Source organism: Armigeres subalbatus, chromosome 2 (genome assembly GCF_024139115.2).
Source record: "Armigeres subalbatus isolate Guangzhou_Male chromosome 2, GZ_Asu_2, whole genome shotgun sequence".
Lineage (NCBI taxonomy): Eukaryota > Metazoa > Arthropoda > Insecta > Diptera > Culicidae > Armigeres > Armigeres subalbatus.
Genome location: NC_085140.1, coordinates 327905363 through 327925660, shown reverse-complemented (window position 1 = coordinate 327925660; position 20298 = coordinate 327905363). Strand labels below are relative to the sequence as shown.

Here is a 20298-nt window from a genome sequence, read left to right as displayed (position 1 = left end):
AAAGTCTTTAAGCAGCTGTTGAAAACAAATCCCACCCAAATAAGCCTCGAATTAAAAATCCAGGAACTCATAACCAAGATTGTGCGGTGGAGGCACTGCAAGAGATGTGCTGTTTAATCGGAAAAATCATATGCAAGCACACACCGGATGGAAGCTCATCCCAAAGAAAACACAATTTTCTTCCAATGAATCGCCCGCATGAAAAATTCCTAATTTTGAGAAAACCCGCGTTAGATGTCTTTCGCCATACAAATTTCTGGTGGTTAACTCATGCTGGCTATTTTGCGCATAAACTATACCGCCTGGATGTGACAGCGGCGGGTAGAAAATCAGCCCCTGCCTATAATTCATTTGCGACTATTTCAGCTTTCATAAATGATTGTATTAATCAGAAAACTCGAAAACCGTACTCCCTCCGTATGCTGCCAATGCACTTTTTTGGCCAACGACACTTTTTTCGTGGTTCTTGTGACGACCACCAGATGTCAAAATGATCGATGAGCTTTACTCAAATTCGCCTATTCAAACACTCAGCGAACTGGACTATCGAAATTCATAACCGGCGCCTTATGAATATTCGACTGATTTTTCCACCATCAGTGCTTCTTATACGCAGTTACCTCTTCGAATACCCAAGCGTCGATGGGCGTGTGGTCTACATACCGGCCTCCCGACCCCGACGTCCATGGTTCGAATCCAGTCTGCCGCACTTCACTTTTTTTCAAATGAAAATCATCATTCATAAGGCAACATATTGAAATTCATACCGATTCCTTGTGGCAAATTTCCATAAGGCGTTTTATTGAAAATCGTACGTCCATTTTCCTCAGTGAATGCTGCACATAAAAGCGGCTTGAAAGCAGGCTTGCTTCTACACGCTTACTTCAGTTCACCCAAATATGGGTGAAGAGTACCCATAATCGCCAAAAAGTGCACATACGTATTTATGGGTGAATTGGCATTTACCTATATATAGCAGTGGCGTAGCCAGAAAATTGGTCTGGGGGGGGGGGGGTTCTGAACATTTTTTTTTCGCAAAAAAAAATTTCTTCTAAAAAATTTGTCTCTGGGGGGGGTTTTATGCCCAAAACCACCTCCGTGGCTACGCCACTGATATATAGGTAGATTGATTTCACCCATATTTAGGTACTTGGATTGGAGGAATTTATAGGTATATTTCACCCATATTTGAGTGATTTTTCATGCTTTGATCTTGGCTTATATTTTGGGACAGGAAAATGTTTTGAAATTATTTTAGAACGAAAACATTTAGATTTTTTTATTTATTCTAATAAACATAGGGTAAAATGCCCAATAGTGGACCCCCAACCAATAGTGGACCCTCCAGACATTTTTTCATTATTACAGCACAATGGAAACATTTTGCTATGAAATTCCATCGGGAGAACCTACCTTACAGTCCTATGATTTGATTACATCCATTGAAAATGCTCTGGAAAGTAAAATTAGTTGATTTTTTACAATTCTATAAAAAATAAACACGAGAGTGTCCATTATAGGAATATTTTGGGGGGTCCATAATAGGGAAGAAGAACGTCCCGAAACGAAACATGAAAAACAAATGAAGTGTCGACTATAGGGAAGCAATTTCCTATTATGGACGGGGTCTACTATAGGGCAAATTTAGTCCAACTTTACAATGTTAATTCCAAAGAATAACGTCGAGTATTTGAGTGTTTTTTGTATGTATCGTGAACAGGAGATGCAGAGCTTGATATTAGATATGACGCAAAATTAATATTTTGAAAATTTCTCATCCTTACACACTTAATTTATTTCACCGAGGCCGGCAAAAAAAATGCCGAGAATCCAACAGCTGAGATTTCGGCAATAATCTCGGTGAAAGTTCGAATTACCGACAATTCGTAAACTGTATGAAACCCTCAGCTGTCAAAATTTACCGACCTGTTCGGTAATGCTTTGCCGAACAGCTCAGTAAATCGTTATGCCGAAATTCAGTGCATTATTTGTTTGTTTTTTTCTTGTTTTTCAAAGTAAATAATTTTAAACACAAAAACATCGAAAATTTTGATAAGAAAATTATTTTGATTTTGAGAAAATTTTTCTACATAAATATATTTCGATTTACTTCATACAAAAAGTGTTAGCATTCAGACATTAATGGACCCTTGAATGAACCTTCTTTGATCAAAATTTCCCTTAGAATATGATGGTATTTTTACGGGAAGTATCTATTCACATTCTCAATTCCGTTGAAAATCCTTTTGAAAACGACTTGGGAATTTTTTCCTTCATCACGTACGAGAGACGGAACGTTGGAAGTCATTGGAGTCATGCGCGCTTCATCAAATAAAAAAGGGCGGCTCATTTTCCAAGTTAAATTTGATTCACAAGACTATTTCGCAAGTCAATTTCTTTAGGTTAGAACTGGATTAATATTTTATTAGCTGTTCGAGTAGACACTAAACCCCGCACTGAGCACTGATGGCCATACCTGCAGCTGCTTCGCTATATTTTCTAACATTGGTGGCACCCGACTTCACGTATCGGGAGCTTTCTGTAGTCAACTGAAATGAAATAGTAATAATGCAATGTGGTTTATATAGACAGGAACGATGTTGATAGATCCTTTTGGTGATATTTTAATTGTTTATTAATAGCAGTTGATTTGTATATATTTGCATGTACTTACATTAAAATATTCCAAAGTTTGCTTCTATCTTGTATTATCTCTATTTTCAAACACATGTCGTATCGAATAGCAAAGTAAAATTTTGACAGATTAGCTTTACCGAATTTCGGTCAGAAATTAAGTTTACCGGTCGCTATGGCAAATTTTATTGCCGAGTATTTGCAATCATCGTGAAATACCGATTCTCGTCAGAAACCTGTCAATTTTCAACGAGATATCAGTAAAGATAAGCTTTGCCGACCATGTTCGTTATTTCACTTTACCGAAATGAAATTTCGTGTTTAAGTGTGTATGCCAGGAAGAGCAAAATTTCGCTACTAGGGGGTCCACTTTCGGGCATTTTACCCTATTTCGTAATAAGTACAATACATGAATTCACAATTCAGATCGGTAACAGGAATGCCTCTATGTTTAGAGTTCAGACACACTGGATGATGGGAATGACGTCACCGTTGTGGAGGAAGCGGAGGATCCTGTTGATTCCATGGCTAATTCTGTTGACGGGAAAAATAATATTATTTATTTATAGAGCGCGGATGTAGATCACTGTTTTACCTGCTAATAAATCCAGTACGTTTCGGTAATCATTCCATTCCAGAAGTTGGCTGCATTTCTATCGGGTCGGTCATTGGGTCGTGTATCTTTCTCTTCGATGCAGATGGAAAACCTTTATAGTATACTGGTTGGCACCGCCCAGCCCACCTTCCTTTTCCTGCTTTCCGTTTTTTTTACAGCGGAACGAAAATCAATTATTACGGACGTTTTGATTTGGAGCATTCCGCTTTTTGGCGCTCCTCTTAGCAGCTCCAGGGTCTACCAACAGGAGTGAGGATTTTGCGTAATGTGACCATACGTCCCGCATTTCGCGGGACAGTCCCGCATTTTCACTATTTGTCCCGCGCTGAAAAGCGTCCCGCGAAACGTCCCGCATTCAACTTATTTCTAGATAATGTCCCGCGAAATACAGAAAAATAGAATACATTATTAGCTATTACTTAGTATTTTAAAAGAAATTATTAGATTTTTTAAATTTATAATTTTGACTAAGACTAACGTTTTGTAAGGCATATGGATCATGGAAATCAAGATTAAAATGTTCTTTTGGAACTCAGACTAAAATTTAATTATCTCTATAGTTTGTTTTACCCAAGCCTTATACCCTGGGAATCTTGTAAGCATATTTTGCTGCCATGTATTTCCTGCTGCGTAATTGCTTGAATTTCAACACGGAACGTCCAAAATTCCACTCCATTTAAATGCCATGCGGACCAAAATCTTGCGGAAAATCTACCCAGTTAGAAGACGACCTTTACTGTGTTGATATTGGATATCGATAGCAGAGTTGGAAAAAACTCAAATTCCTCAATCTCATCCAAAATTTAAATCAAGCGCGAGTCAAACACCATCCGACACATGGCACTGAGAATCGTTCATGATTTGATTCGCGGTTTGCATCATTGCTTGATTTCTACGTGTTGAATTAGTCGAATTTACTTTCTTTGCGGAAACAGGAAAATAAATCCATAGGTAACATAAAATACGCTTTTATTGGGATTTGGTGTTTTTTGAAGCGATATCCTTTTTGGGGAATAAGCGGTACGATGCGATTCTGCATGCAAAATTCAAGCACGATGCTCTCCCTGCAGAATCGCAAGCGGTTTATGTATTTTAGAAAAAGTTATTTAGGTTATTCGGAAATAATTTTTGAGGTTTGATATCATTGCTTCTATCGCTACAAAAAAATATTTCCTAACAAAAATCAATACGCTAGACGATCAACAGCTGAAAGTCATTCAACTGCAACGCTTTTGAACTACAATTCAATAGTTGCAACAGTTTTGCAGTTATCGGACAGGGAACCGCTTAACTTTAAAATTATACGAAACGCCATGGCAGCTACATTGAGCTGCATATTCAAGGTGCGAAGAAAGCTTTGACTTGTAAAGTAAGTTGTCGTTTATCGAACAATTAGCAATCTAAGCGTTGGTAACAAATAAAAAATTGAAATTTTTGATTCATATTACTAAAACATATTAAATTATGAACTTTTTTTGAACCGTCTAAGACGAATTAAGTACTCTCCATTTAATTAAACCATTTAATTTTCTATATCTTTGCAGATACGTATTTCGACCACAACTGTGTGGTCGTCTTCAGTGTCTCGTTTTTGACTTGACTCGACTCGAGTCAAGTACGAGACACTGAAGACGACCACACAGTTGTGGTCGAAATACATATCAGCAAAGATATCGAAAATTAATTGGTGGAATTAAATGGAGAGTACATAATTCGTCTCAGACGGTTGAATACATTCTACTAAAAGAGCTTCATATATTTTTCTGAACTTTTTTTGTCCCGCGCTCACATATAATTTATCGGGTCACATTAATTTTGCGATATCTACTGCAGGTGGAACCGGTATCACCGTGTGGTGTGTTGGTGGAAGATTCGGAGAAGGTTGGTTGGGCATACTTGCTTGTGTCGCTGCTGACCGGCTATCGATCGTATAGTTGTACTTCATTCGGGTGAATTTGCGTCGATGATGTACAGGCGGATGATGCTGATGCTGCGCACGGTAATTTCGTGTTTCCCTGATGATGTAGAAGTAAACAATCATGACCCTGAACTACAAAGAAGTATAATCGGACTTACCAAGTAATGATCAACTTCATGGGACGCAATCAGAGATACAGTTTCGACTGGATTCTGCGCTAGGGGCGCTAGGCGTATCGTACGCACTAGACGTTCAACGGAGAACTTTGGCGAGTTGCTTTTGTGACGGGAGATACTCCGCGGTTCAGGTTCACATAGGGGGTTAACCGACGCCTGTTTTCTTGGTTCCGGTTCGAGCATCGGGTGTACCATCATATTGTCCTTCGACTTAATAGCATCAATTATATCCTCCTTATATCCGGGATCGAAAGAAGAACTTCTACCAGATGCGCCCATGAAATCGTTATTGCTTTCGATGGTTAGAGATCCGAATCGTGGAAGTTACCCGGGTAGAGGAAAACAGCAAAATAATATCAAATTTTACTATTAATATATGAATAACTGAATAGCAAAATATGATATTAGTTTGTTTGATATAGTTGCTAAAATAGCAAAAATAATAACAGACATTGCTCTAGCAAAAAACTAATAAATAACTCATTTTGCTATTATAATACACACTTAAAATAAATCGCCGAATTCGGTAAAATTTTACCGAAATCTCAACAGCAGAACTGTTCGGTAAATAATTTAACTGATTTTCGGTGATTTTGACAATTGAGCAATGGAAAAAAAATTATAGATAGTAGAATCTATAGATGAGCGAAAGCATGGCTGAGTCGATTTTTTTGCCCGTGCACACGCGCATATGACGTCACAGCCCTTAACGTTTCCATTGAAATCGTGACGTCATGCTCGTTTGGAGACACGTTTGACAGTTCGTTTGGAGACAGAGGATTTATCTTCGCTCATCTATATATTCCACTATCTATAGAAAAAATTACAAAAAGTCTGTAAAATAAATTACCGAACAGTTCAGCTGTTGAGATTTCGGTAAAATTTACCGAATACGGTGAAATGAGTTTAGTGTGTAACAAACCAATAGCAAAATATTCGAAGAAAAGAAAATATCAAAATCAGTTATTATTGATGTTGAAAAAGCAAATGATAAATGAATAACAAACTTTGCTATGATTGCAAAATGTGCTCTTCATTTGTTGTTCTGCTCTTTTTTACAATAACAAATAAATGACAAATTTTACTATTATAACAAAACTTGTTGTTGGGATACTATTTTATGTTATTCATGAATAACATATAAATAACAAAATCTGATATCACAGCAAAATTTGCTATTGTTATGTTATTTGTTTGTTATTCACCTCTACCCGGGTACCGACAAACTTCTCAGGAAGCAATCGGCGGTTGGTACAACTCTTGCGTAAAAGTATTCCGTTTTCTAAATATCTAGAAATCATTTGAAATTTGAAATTTAAATTATTTTTTCGTCGTTTAGTAAAATATTTTACATACCTTCATTAAAAAAAACACACGTGAAACAATTTTTCAAATAATTTTCTCGATCTTCTAAATATCAACAAAACCAATTTGATGATAGAAGTAAATGTTATTATTTTCATCCATATATGGGTAAACATTTTCACCCATATTTGGGTAAATTGCATTTTCTTGGATTATAGGTAAAGTTCACCAATTTTGTTGGTAAACTTCACCCATATTATTGGTAATGGATGAAGTACTCAAATATGGGTGAATCAAGTACCTATTTATGGGTAAACTGATCTAAGCGTGTATGAAGTTTGTGCACATAAAAAATATTGTTGATTTGATTTCAGTGTAGTTTGCTCTGGATAAAATGAAAAAAGCTTATTAGATTAATATTTAATCCTTCCAAAGCTTTTTCAAAATATAATTGTTACAAGGATTAATAATAAATTTAGCTTCAATTGCTTTTTAAGCATTGCAATGATTTTCAGAAAAATAAATGTTTAAATGCTTAACAAGCTCGCATTATTACTCTTGAGACTCGAGAAAAACATTCATTACACTTTTGTCGTTCAGCAAAATAAGTCGAATCGCAGCAACATTTCATTTTTTTCCAGGTTGTTCCCGCTTATTGGACGAATTATCTACGCCATCTTGCCCGACTCAAGTCCGGCCTTGTGCAGTCAGCGAAAATGCTATAAGAAAATGAGCCGTGAGCCAGAAAAAAAAAGAAAATAACCTTTCGCGCATTTTCCGGAGTTGCGCTGAACCGACGAATTCCCCAAGGGAAAAGACACAAGTTTTCCTCGAGGTTTTCCTGTGCCGAAAAAGACTGCATCCCTCACAAAAGACGGCATACGGGCTTTGTCTTTTTTTTGGGGAATTACCATCGTTTTCGGAACTTTTCAGCCCAGAAAAACTTGTGTCTGTCGTTCCCCTTGGCAATCCCACAAATTCAATCTGTTTTCCCCTGTTCCCCATATGGAACCCAAACAAATACTCAAGTTACAACACGTCCGCAAAAAGGCTGCTAAAACAAACCGTAATAAACCCGCTTTGAATTCAATTTAAAAGAACTTACTTTTTGCCCTTGGCCTTTACATTCTAGTCGTGGCTTAAATCCCATACTAATCACGTCTTTTTTTAATTCCTTTTCAATGGTTATGTTTTCATTTTCATTTTTTCATATTTGATATAGATGTATACTGCTGCCTTACAATTATTGCAGAGAAAACCTTGCAATGATTAAATCAACTTTAATCCTCAAAAGATTAAATAAAAAATAATCCTAGCAATGAGTGGATAGACCGAATATGGTTTTAGCTTAAATTTTAATCTATTTTGCTTTTATATTTTTATCCGTGTGAGTGAGCGTCGGGTTCCCATTATTTTAAATATAGCTTGATTTGTATGCGGATATTTGGCCGTTCAGGCTGAATGATTTGTTTTAAAACCGACCGCAGAAGGCGCTAGTGCTCATATAAACAAAAATTTGATTTGGCAAAAAAGTTTTGTGCATTGTGCGATTTGTGTAACTGAAATCAGCTGTACCGAAATTTTTAATTCAGAGTTTTATTCTGTGAAATAATGTCAACCTACGTGAAGACGCATTAAATATGGATGAATCTGCAAAAGTAAGTATTTGTGATTGTTCTTTTATATAAAACTAATAATTCTGGTTCCTAGAACTTGGAAATCTTGAGGCGAGTGAGCGGAGTTGAAATCGGCGGGCTGTGGCTGTTGCACGATGAATCGTTCAAGGAATTTTTCGAATGGTTCGGTCAGTCCGTGACAGAGGATAACTTAGCATCAGACAGTATGCTCCGGGAGTAAGATTTTTAGATTTGATTAGGTATATGGAATAAGAAATAAAATAAATTCTTGTAGTTATGCAGATCTGGAACGCAGTGGGCTTGTGCTATCGGAGGATGAAGTTCGGGCGGAACTTGAAGTGCTCTGCAAAGATTACGCAAATATCCTGGAATACAATGAGGATGATGTGGAGATTTATGAAGAACAGCTGGATGAGTTAGTGAGCATTGAGGAGCAATATGAGCAATTAATATCCGCTGCAAAAGTGACTGAAAAGGGATTAACTAAGGAACTTTCCGAGCTGGACATGAAGCTTATTGATGCTGATTTCAATCAAGGAAAGATCTCAAGTGAATGCATGGAGAAGGCAAAATTTATTGAGGACATACAATCCAGTTCGCAGCAGCAGATTTTTGAAATGCACCAATGCTACGTTCAAGCTGTATGTAGGCTATTTTGCCATGAGGCTGTGAGCTTGTGCTCATTTTTATGTGATTTAAAAATATTTTAGCAAAATCCTCCGTTGTTCATCTATCAGATGCCTATTGAGCAGTTCAACATGAAATGTGACCAGTTTCTCAAGTATCTGGAAATGTACATACGGAAGCATTTTTCTGTGCGGGATTCCAACGATTCGGATAACGAGAATGACCACAATCAGCGGGACATAATTATACAGTTGGAGAGTATCAAGTCTCGTTTGGATCTGGAGGAGGGAAAGCTGACAGATGCCAGCAAGGAATTCCATGGACTGAAACGAATGATGGAGCGCTTTCAGGACCTCAGTTGGCAGCCTATGAAAATTGAAGTAATGAGGTAAATTAATGTAGGACGAATCTCCTTGTATTTTATATGCTCATTCTAATTAATCATTGTCATTGTATCAAGTCTAGTGTATTCCGAATGATATTTCATTATTTATGTTCTCACTTTCATATTCAACTTTACTTATTGCAATACTTTATCTATTATTTTCCCTTCATACATCATTTATAGCAGAAGAAAAGTATATTTTTCATACATTTTCAGAAAATATTGTGCTGAATTGAAATCTGCCAACGAACAGGACACTCTCCGGATCGATGTCCTCAAGCAGGAACTAGAAATGTACATTCGCCAAATGAACGAGCACCGAATCGAGTACATCCTCTACGATAACAGCAAATTGAAACTAGAGCGAGCCATCAGTCGACTGGAGTACATCAAGAAACTCTCCGAGATCGTGTCGAGTGCACTGATGAACGCAGAAATGTTGTGGATTTTGATGCAGCTGGATTTGGAGAAGATGAAGAACAAATTCGACAACAGCGACGAGATGAATGCGGAAACTCAGTTTAGTCTAAAACGCATTGAAGCGATGAAGGCACTGGACCGAAACAATGCCGAAGAGGAAGCACTGGAAGAGTTCACCAACCAGATGGCTTCCCTCATGGGTGCGTTGAATTTGAGTCATTCTACGTCTTCGCTGGCGATTGATCGATCGTTGAACTTGAAAAACAACTTGCAAGAATTTGTGGACTTTCAGAAACGAACGTTCAAAACTTTGTCATCAGTTGTAAACGGAAAGTTCTACAAGAATATGAATGAAACAATTGAAAATCTGTAGGAATATTAAATCGAATTCGAGGGAGGATTTTTTGATAGAATATTTTGTCTTTTCAGCAACGAAAACGAAAAAGTGTTGACCAGATACGTTTTTGATGGTCCGGTAAACAGACCTCAGTTTTTCGATCAGCAGTATCAGGAACGAATGCAACGGCTGACGTTTGAAATGGATCAGATTGAAAAAGATCTGCGGGCATTAAAGACTGATTATCAACAGAACATCAACGAACCGAAGGTAAGTGTTTGCCGGTAGCTTGTTGAGCAGTAGACATAAAACTAGTTCACATATATCATTCACAGACACTATTTTTACAAAATATTTTATTTCTAGAACAATAAATACTGGCGCTACAACCAAAACCTGTGGGTGTGGTTTCTGACGGAGCCAAAAAAGGTGGCGGTTGCCATCAAAGAAGTGACTGCGGCTGCATCACAGATGGCTGCCTACAAGAGCATCTCCGGTCTCAAGTGCAAGTCCATAGCCGACGAAATGAAGTTCTGATAGCTGACAGCAAAGTGTGCATCCACTCTAAAACTTTCCCGGTGATATTAACTTGCATTACCTAAAGGTTTTATGACGCATTTCGTCCCTTGTTATCGTATGTGGTACATTATAACATATCTCTTACTGCATGTCAACATAAAATGTTATGCTTTCTGCTGTGGGAAAGAAATCCTTTCATTATGACTGTCCTCTCTTCGGGAGCGGGATTAGCGTGGAAAGCATTACTTCGTTATGGTAAGTGTTTCAACTAATTAAGGGCTTTTTAGTATGTCACTCATCCATCGTAGTGCTCATTCGTTCGCTTTACCATCACATATAATGAAAAATTGCTGGATATACCAAACTCACCAGCCCTGCCGTCCTTCTTAGTCACACTTGGTCGACAACTAAGAAGCTTTGCCCAAAAATTTCTATTAGTCTCTTTATGCTATAAAAAAAATGTACAAAAAATAATGTGCCGTACGGCCGAACACCTTTACAGTCTCTTTAAAATGCTCCCACTGGTGCGGATTCACACTGCTGCCGCCCACATGGGTCTCAATTATGCACTGTTGGTTACTATCAACTCCCCTCAAAGCCAACGTTTTTTTTCGGCTGTTTGGCCACATTGAGAGTTGACGTAAAGTCAATGTCAACTTCTCTCCACGAACAGTGGTGTCGGCAGCTGGTTATCTGGCTAAGAATAACATTACGGATTGCCTGTTCCAGTGGTAAAAGTCCACCATACAGGTGACCCCTAATTTTTGGTGTGATGCGGCTTTATGCTTACCGTGCCTACGAATGAATGGTTAGGGGGGTCTAATAAGAACCTAACCGCAAACGGAGCCTGTGAAGCACCAGGGTCCCCTTCACAGTATTTTAGCCCTCGCTGCGCTAACCGGAGCTATGGCGTAGTTGACTTTTTACTTCTCCGAGATAATCGGCTACTCTTATTCAACCTCATCGTGAGGCTAAATAAGAGTAGGGTTATGAATATGTGTTTTAATTAGTTTTCAACAAATTGTCACCTATATGGATTCGCATTATGCTTTTTCAGTGTACTCTGTGTCTCGTCTTTGACTTCGGCTTTGGCTATTCTTGTTCAATCTCAACGTGAGTGTGGGGTTATGAATATGTGTTTTACTTAGTTTTTCAACAAACTTCCACCTATATGGATTCGCATAATGCATTTTTTTTACAATGTACTTTGTGTTTATCACCTATATGGATTCGCATTATGCGCTTTTCACAGTGTACTCTGTGTTTCGTCTTTGACGTTCGGCTTCAGCTACTCTTGTTTAATTTCAACTTTATAATATCCGTTCGATTTGATGCAGTGTAAAATATGATAACGGCTCAGATTGCCGATAGGGCAAAAGCTATCAAATGTGTATATAGCTTGTATATGACATATGTCTTTTGTTTAGCTAGCCTATTAAAAGTGGTGATCTGAATAAACGTAGTTCTTCTACTCTTGGACTTGAAAGTGTTCGGTTGTTTATTACGAAAGAGAAATATTTTACTGGCGACGAGGATAAGTGGCAAAGCGTGTGCAAAAGGAAAGTTTTGGAAGTTCGGATAGTTTAATTGGATTGAAGTTTTTCGGATATTTTGGAAGGTAAGCAACTAAGAGAAGTGCCAAACCGAAGGTGCACAAATAGTTTTAGGAAAGTGAATTGATTGTATTGATATTTTTGAACTGAATTTGAATTGAACTATTGAATGTTTTGACAGTGCAGCTTTTGTGTAGCCATTATACTTATATTCTTTTTGTTCGTTTGTATAGTTTGTGGACTGTGACGCTATTGCCGGTCAAGTTGATGCGGTTGCGCTTCGGAGCGACGTTTGAACGCACACCATTTTCGTTACGGTGAGGCTTTTATTAGTGGAACTAGCCCCTGGCCCCGTTTCCCGCGAAAAACGTACAGAGTAAGCGCGGAGGATTGATCTGAGGAATTTGGTTGATAGCGGAATTTTGAGGTAAGTGAAAATATTATTTTCTTTATCTTTTTGGTGCGTTTTGAAATAATTGTTTCATATACAGCTAGAATTGTGTAGCACCACAGATAACAGATATTTAAGCTAGAACAAATTTTATTGAAAATCCTGTGTAAACTTTTGAATTGATATACGTTGGCCCACTACTGCCATCTACTCAAGTGATTGCGGCAGTACACACGGACGCAGCTGATTAACAACCGTCGAACGCAGCCAATGCATTTGACAGCCGCTTTTGGGCTGCGTTTTCAATAACAATGATCCTTGCGCCATCTCCAATCGATTGCCAAACGCGGTCCCAATTTAAAATACATTTGAATTAACGGTTGCGGATGTTTACACACGTATCGGATGCTAGCCTCAATATCTGTTATCTGTGGTAGCACAATGGCACTGATCGGTACGGTAGACCCATATGTTCCCGGAACAAGTTTTTCTAACTACGTTGAGTTGATAGAATATTTTTTTTCAAGTAACAATATAGAGCAAGATCGTAAGAAAGATATATTTCTAGATTGCTTTGAGAATAGGTCGTATGTGCAAAAGAGAGGCTCTCTTTGTTCACGCTCTCTTTCGCTTGTACATAAGTTAATTTTGCATATTTTGCCACATTTTCACTTCAGAACGCTAGACAAAGCTATAATCTTTAGATATCTGCCAAGAAATCTGAAGTAAACTTTATTATAGATCTGTAATAATCGAAAGAGAATGGAGGCAAAGAGAGACTCTCTTTTGCACATACGACCTATTCTCAAAGCACTCTAGATTTATGAGTTGTTGTGGGCTTCCCACATTTGCGGAATTGAAGTTATTGTATCCCGCTACAGATTTAAGAACTTTAAGTTACGAGGAAATTACCAGGAAACTCAAAGAGAGGTTCGATAAAGTTGATTCTGAGATCGTGTTACGTTACAAATTTCGTTCTCGGAAGCAAGGCCCAAGTGAGTCCGGAGAAAATTTTATTCTAGGTGTAAAACTGCTGGCAGAAGCTTGTGATTTTGGTGAGTTCAGGGACTCAGCGATACGAGACCAGCTAGTGTATGGAGTGTTTAACAAGGATGTACAACATCGGTTATTGGATGAGGATAATTTGAATTTAAAGATGGCAGAAAAAATTATCAAGAACAAAGAGATTACTCAATCTAATGCATTAATTATCAATGAGGACAGTCATGTTAATTCTGTGAAGTATAGATTAGGACAGAAATCACCAGAGCATGATCAGAGTGTCTACGTAGGAAATGGGGCCCTCCTTAGCCGTGCGGTAAGACGCGCGGCTACAAAGCAAGACCATGCTGAGGGTGGCTGGGTTCGATTCCCGGTGCCGGTCTAGGCAATTTTCGGATTGGAAATTGTCTCGACTTCCCTGGGCATAAACGTATCATCGTGTTAGCCTCATGATATACAAATGCAAAAATGGCAACCTGGCTTAGAAACCTCGCAGTTGATAACTGTGGAAGTGCTTAATGAACACTATGCTGCGAGGCGGCTCTGTCCCAGTGTGGGGATATAATGCCAATAAGAAGAAGAAGACGTAGGAAATGGCCGGGGTAGATCGCGCTTTGATAGAGGGAATCAACGTTACAATAGAAGTCGTTCTAGATCGGGTCAACGCTCTTCTAGTAGAGGAAGGTATTCAAATTTTACTTGTCATTATTGTGGCAAGAAGGGTCACGTCCAAAAGTATTGTTTCCGTAGGAACAATAGAAGTGCTGTGAAATTTGTAGAGGAGGCCCCCCCGAAGGAAAAAGTACATGAATACTTCAAAAGGCTTCGCGTCGACTACGATTCTGATAGTGATAGCTCAGGTGATTATCCTTGTTTAATGGTGAAGGCAATCCAAAAAGTGAATGAACCTTGTCTCCTTGAGATTAGAGTCGAAGGAAAGAAAATCAAAATGGAGGTTGACAGTGGGTCAGCAGTTTCAGTTATCAGCAAGACCGATTTCTTGAGGCATTTTAATCAAATTAGACTTATCAAATGTACTAAAAGACTAATTGTTATCAATGGATCTGCCTTACAGATTTTTGGTAAAGCTTTAGTAACCGTTAAATTAAATAATATAGAATCTCGTCTGCATTTAATTGTTTTGGATAATGACCACAACTTCATTCCTTTAATTGGACGAGACTGGTTGGATATATTTTGCTTTGGATGGAGAAACAAGTTTTGTGATATTTTTTCTATGAATTCAATCTCAAATTGTGCAAATATAGAGGGAATAATCAATGAAATCAAAACTAAATACGAGGAAGTTTTCAACAGAGATTTTTCATCACCTATTACTGGATTTGAAGCCGACCTTGTGTTGGATGAGAGTAAACCAATCTTTAGAAAGGCTTATGACGTTCCATACCGGCTTAGAGAAAAAGTGTTGAAGCATTTAGAGGAACTTGAAAAAGATAAAATTATAACTCCAGTTCAAACTAGTCGCTGGGCTTCCCCTGTAGTAATTGTTACTAAGAAAGATAACGATATTCGCCTTGTGATAGATTGCAAGGTTTCGTTGAACAAAGTTCTAATTCCACAGAAGTACCCACTACCCAATGCCCAGGATTTGTTTGCTTCCTTGGCTGATTGTAAGGTATTTTGCTCTCTGGATTTGGCTACAGCATATACTCAATTAAATCTATCGAAGGCTTCAAGAAAATTTGTTGTTATCAACACCATTAAGGGCCTTTATTCATACAACCGGCTTCCTCAAGGCGCATCTTCAAGCGCATCAATATTCCAGCAAATAATGGATATAATTTTGAAGGATTTTGAGTACGTATATTGTTACTTAGATGATGTGCTTATTGCTGGTAAAGATGTTGAAGATTGTCGTAGAAAGCTTATCGCAGTGCTAAATCGATTAAAAAAATTTAATATTAAAGTGAACTATAAGAAGTGCAAGTTTTTTGAATCTGAGTTACCGTACCTAGGCCATATTGTCTCGGAGAAAGGGCTCGCACCTAATCCAGAAAAGGTAGCTACTATTGAGCAAGCAAAAGTTCCTAAAAACACTACTGAGTTAAAAGCGTATCTCGGATTAATAAATTATTACGGCAAATTTTTACCGAATTTATCGTCTATTTTGTGTCCGTTGTATAACTTGTTAAAAAAAGATGCAAGATATAATTGGACTAAAGAATGTGAAGATGCTTTCAACTTAAGTAAAACTAAGTTATTAAATGCTAAAATTTTGACCTTATATGATCCAAAAAAGCCTATAATAGTTTGCGCAGATGCTTCCTCATATGGATTAGGAGGATTAATCGCTCATATAATTGATGGAGTTGAAAAACCCATTTGGTTTAGTTCTTTTTCATTGAATAACGCGCAAAAAACATATCCCATTCTTCATCTAGAAGCCTTGGCTATTGTGTCGACTGTAAAGAAATTTCACAAATTTCTTTATGGTCAAAAATTCACTATTTATACAGACCATAAGCCGTTGCTAGGAATTTTTGGAAAACCCGGACGTAATTCAATTTTTGTGACGCGATTACAACGATATCTAATGACACAAAAAAATATCATTGGTATAATTGAAAAAAGCATTGGTAAAATTAAAAAGTAGCGTTGGTTCTTTTTCGTAGAGAGTTGCGAAAAATTAAAACTAAAGTCTAGAAACTGCCGTTTTGAAAGTAATTTCAAACTATAAAATTGAAAGTTCAAGCTTTTAAAATAAACTGTAGAACTGTCAAATCGAAAAAATATACACAGTAAAAAAGAAAGAATGATATTGTTTGTTTCAAATGGTAATATGGGTAATATTCTTATTAGAATAATCAAAACATGACAAATTTTGAAGAAAGGAGAAATATTGAATTTTATTTCCAATCATTTTCAATTTTGAAAAACGGGAGATTCCTCTCCTGGCTGTCCTCCGACGCTGATGGTCTCGATCCGCGATTTCCTCAGAATCACTGCAGTCGCCTGGCCGTTTGTACTTTTCGACACCAATTCCACTAAAATATATTCAAATGAACCAAAATTAATAGGTACACGTCAGGCATAAGTTGTTTTTGTGCAAATGGCAAATGCAGTAACATTGGAAATTTGCGTAATAATTGTTTGAAATAAGAACATGTACTTACTGTTCAACGCTGATGAACATCCAGGTTCAGGTCAAGGATGGTCAACTTCCCGTTCCACAGTACAAGCTGGTCTTTCAGGAACCATACTGACTCATTTTTTCGATTAGCTGATCCAACAGGAAAAAGGAAAGCTTCAATAAGATCGACATTCCCCGTAGGGGGAATCACTGCGGGTCACTGCAAACTCGACTGCAAACACTAAAATTTGAGAATAAAACACAAAACTCAGATTATTGCCGTGGAAGTTTTAATTGACCACTTACCTTCGGTTTATCGTAGCATGAGTTTTGCGGCAGGAAGCAAACGCGTTAGGTGGTGATCATGGCGGGAGACGGCAAACTGCGGTACGAATGAGCCATTTCCAATAGCCTGGTGAAATTAATAAAGATAAAGAAAACATTATTCACTTATCGCAATTTTTAGAAACTGTGGCTGAGCCTTCTTCAGAACCTACCTTTCGTTAAATATGTTCAATGTAGTCTTTCTTAGCAATCCGAAAATAAAAATTAGCTCCTGCGCTGCGGACATTTTAAACTAATTTTGCAGTGGGGGGCGAATTTTGATTTTGTTTTGCACTCTGTTTTGATGGCTACTTTCGCACAAACATTTTTTTTGTGGATTTGACATTTCTATATTTCTTACACTGAAAGAAAAAACTTTTAAATTTACACTGAGTGCAGATGAAAAAAACTTTCAAATTGAAAATATAACTTCCAAAGTAAAAAAAGAACTTTTAATTTTAGGAAAACAGATCAACTTTTAAATGTAAAGTGTAAAACATTTATGAAAACCATTTATGTTTTCTCTGTGATGGAACTGTCAATATACGATTTTGAAATTATGTATCGTCCATCAAGTAAAATGATAACAGCAGATTTTTGTTCGCGTTTTCCATTACCTGACAATGTCCCAAAAAGTTTTGAGCAATACAGTATTAAAAACTTAAATTTTGGTACCGAATTACCCTTAGACCATTCCACGATTGCTTCAGAGACGAGAAATGACCCATATCTACAAAAGATTTTATCATACATACAAGAGGGATGGCCAGAAAGAATAGAAAAAGATTACCGAGATGTTTACTCTCAGCATCAACATTTGGAGATAGTCGATGGTTGTTTGTTATATAGGGACAGAGTAATTATTCCTGGTTCCCTCCAGGGAAAGGTATTGAAGATGCTCCATTTTAACCACCCAGGAATGGTTAAGATGAAGCAACAGGCTCGTCGTAGTGTTTATTGGTTTGGAATAAATTCTGACATTGAATCATTCGTTAAGAACTGTGATATATGTATTAAAATGGCTATTGTTCCAAGTAAAAATATGACTACCGAATGGATACCTACTAGCAAGCCATTTAGCAGAATCCATGCAGATTTTTTTTACTTCTATGGACACACTGTGTTGCTAATTGTGGACAGTTATTCTAAATGGCTTGAGTTGGATTGGATGAAATACGGAACAGACACAGCCAAGGTGTTGAAGAAGTTTACAGATTTTTTTGCAAGGTTTGGTTTACCGGATATTTTGGTGACAGATAATGGTCCGCCGTTCAACTCCAAGAATTTTGTAGCATTTTTTGAACGACAAGGAGTTAAAGTAATGAAAAGTCCACCGTATCATCCCCAAAGTAATGGGCAGGCTGAACGCTTGGTAAGAGTAGCTAAAGAAGTTCTAAAAAAGTTTCTTCTTGATCCGGAAATGAAAGCATTGGACTTTCAGGACAAATTACACTATTTTCTCTTCAATTACCGTAATAGCTGTTTGACTTCGGGGAAAGGTGTTCCTTCAGAGAAGATTTTTAATTATAGACCTAAAACAATATTAGATCTCGTCAATCCAAACAAGACGTTTAAACAAAATTTAGTTTGTAAACCAGTTAGTAATCAAGCAAAACCTGAACTAGCTCAAGGCGACAAGGTTTTGTACCGCAATCCTAAATCTAACGAATTACATAGATGGACTGAAGCTATCTTTATTAAGAGAATTTCTCCTAATGTATTCCAGGTAGCGATCGGTTCAAACACAATCTCGGCTCACAGGGAGCAGATTCGACTGAAGGAAGGACCTCGACGCCGGCGTAATGTCGCGTTGGCGCCTCACAACATGGTCAGGAGAGGCACTAAACGTCAGGCTAATGATTCATTCGACGATGAAGAACCATTCTATGGATTTGATTCGACTATGGAACCACCTACGCCCGCCAGAAATGAAGTTCATCCTGCTAAGCTGCAATTCCGAAGCAACGAAACACCATGTGAGAAAAGTGTGAAGACTATTCCGAGATGATCCACTAGATTGAAGAAACGTAGGAGGCGAGATGAATTTGAGAATGAAATTTGATTTTTGTTTCAACTTATAGTAAATTTAGAATTTTTATACAGGTATCGAGTAAATTTGATTTTCTGAAATAGCATGATAAATAAGATTGATACGTTCTGATCATAATTGTAGTTGAGTTGAGACTTTGAATATCATAAGTTCGAATTTATACGTCGTTGCTTAAAAGGGAAGGATTATAATATCCGTTCGATTTGATGCAGTGTAAAATATGATAACGGCTCAGATTGCCGATAGGGCAAAAGCTATCAAATGTGTATATAGCTTGTATATGACATATGTCTTTTGTTTAGCTAGCCTATCTGAATAAACGTAGTTCTTCTACTCTTGGACTTGAAAGTGTTCGGTTGTTTATTACGAAAGAGAAATATTTTAAACTTGAGGTTGAATAAGGGTGGGATTATGAATATGTTTTTTTACTTAGTTTTTCAACAAATTTTCACCTATATGGATTCGCATTATGCGTTTTTTTTTACAATGTACTTTGTGTATGTTACCTTTATGGATTCGCATTATGCTTTTTACAGTGTACTCTGAGTCTAGTCCTTGACGTTCGGCTTCGGCTACTCTTGTTCAATCTCAACGTGAGGTTAAATAAGAGTGGGGTTATGGATATGTGTTTTACTTAGTTTTCAACAAATTGTCACCAGCTATGGGAAAACTCACTCACTCACACGAACCACGCAGATTTAAAATCCCTATCCATCAGCGAACACACGATTGCAAAATGAATGCTAATCAACCCAACAGCGAACCAACAAACGATTCATACCTACTGAGTGCCTCCCCAGCAGGAATAAGTGAAACCAAAGATAGTGCGAAAAGAAATCGAGAGATGATGATAAACCGATGTGTAGTGAGTGCAGCAGAAAATACTGAGTTGGACTCAGAAGATTGATTCAATTTAGACTCAATGATTCGTTTTGCGGGCTGAATCTTGCTGCCGAATCCTCACTCACCACTCAATTGCGATTTCATTCGTTTACGAGCCGAATGTAAACGAATACTCGGCTATGCATCATTTGCTATCTGTGGGAAAGAATCGGTGATGAATTTTGTCTGATTGTTTTTGGCACGATTCGTTACTAACTGATGCCAAACGGTAGACAATCGAAATCGAAAATATTGGAAGGGCTCGTGAACATATGCCTAATTTGCGATTGTGTGTAGAGGTGAGTTGAAGATTAACGCTAAATGAACCGATTTTTCCCATACCTGATTGTCACCTATATGGATTCTACATAAGTCTACATAATTGGCTTTCCTATAAATGGTTCCATTCTCCTTTCCAACTTCACTTCCTC

The 20298-nt window shown here is 37.6% G+C and overlaps 2 protein-coding genes and 2 long non-coding RNA genes across 4 annotated transcripts; 2 read left to right on the top strand and 2 right to left on the bottom strand.

Annotated features, from left to right (window-relative positions):
* Nucleotides 1–5068: 5068 nt before the first annotated feature.
* Nucleotides 5069–5666, bottom strand: LOC134216893 (uncharacterized). The gene is made up of 2 exons (XM_062695670.1): nucleotides 5327–5666; nucleotides 5069–5265 (listed from the first exon to the last, which is right to left on the bottom strand). The coding sequence occupies exons 1-2, from the start codon at nucleotides 5621–5623 to the stop codon at nucleotides 5170–5172; spliced, it is 393 nt and encodes a 130-aa protein (XP_062551654.1). The 5' UTR covers nucleotides 5624–5666; the 3' UTR covers nucleotides 5069–5169.
* A 2484-nt stretch (nucleotides 5667–8150) lies between these two features.
* LOC134216892 (augmin complex subunit dgt3) lies at nucleotides 8151–10736 on the top strand. Its single transcript, XM_062695669.1, has 7 exons — nucleotides 8151–8307; nucleotides 8360–8502; nucleotides 8561–8927; nucleotides 8997–9301; nucleotides 9515–10087; nucleotides 10148–10325; nucleotides 10422–10736. Exons 1-7 carry the CDS (start codon nucleotides 8290–8292, stop codon nucleotides 10590–10592), a joined length of 1755 nt encoding a protein of 584 aa, XP_062551653.1. The 5' UTR covers nucleotides 8151–8289; the 3' UTR covers nucleotides 10593–10736.
* A 1166-nt stretch (nucleotides 10737–11902) lies between these two features.
* LOC134216891 (uncharacterized) lies at nucleotides 11903–19321 on the top strand. Its single transcript, XR_009980863.1, has 3 exons — nucleotides 11903–12192; nucleotides 12361–12554; nucleotides 18662–19321. It is a non-coding gene; the product is annotated as an uncharacterized LOC134216891 (long non-coding RNA).
* LOC134216890 (uncharacterized) lies at nucleotides 16406–17273 on the bottom strand. Its single transcript, XR_009980862.1, has 4 exons — nucleotides 17109–17273; nucleotides 16918–17023; nucleotides 16655–16852; nucleotides 16406–16525 (listed from the first exon to the last, which is right to left on the bottom strand). It is a non-coding gene; the product is annotated as an uncharacterized LOC134216890 (long non-coding RNA).
* Nucleotides 19322–20298: the final 977 nt, after the last annotated feature.

Excerpts from the sequence above, each read along its gene's own strand:
- LOC134216893 (XM_062695670.1), bottom strand. The coding sequence starts at position 5,623 with ATGGGCGCATCTGGTAGAAGTTCTTCTTTCGATCCCGGATATAAGGAG. Across the intron at positions 5,266-5,326 it reads ATGAAGTTGATCATTACTTG|GGAAACACGAAATTACCGTG; the intron begins GTAAGTCCGATT and ends CTACATCATCAG.
- LOC134216892 (XM_062695669.1), top strand. Across the intron at positions 8,928-8,996 it reads ACCAATGCTACGTTCAAGCT|CAAAATCCTCCGTTGTTCAT; the intron begins GTATGTAGGCTA and ends AAAATATTTTAG. Across the intron at positions 10,326-10,421 it reads AGAACATCAACGAACCGAAG|AACAATAAATACTGGCGCTA; the intron begins GTAAGTGTTTGC and ends TTTTATTTCTAG.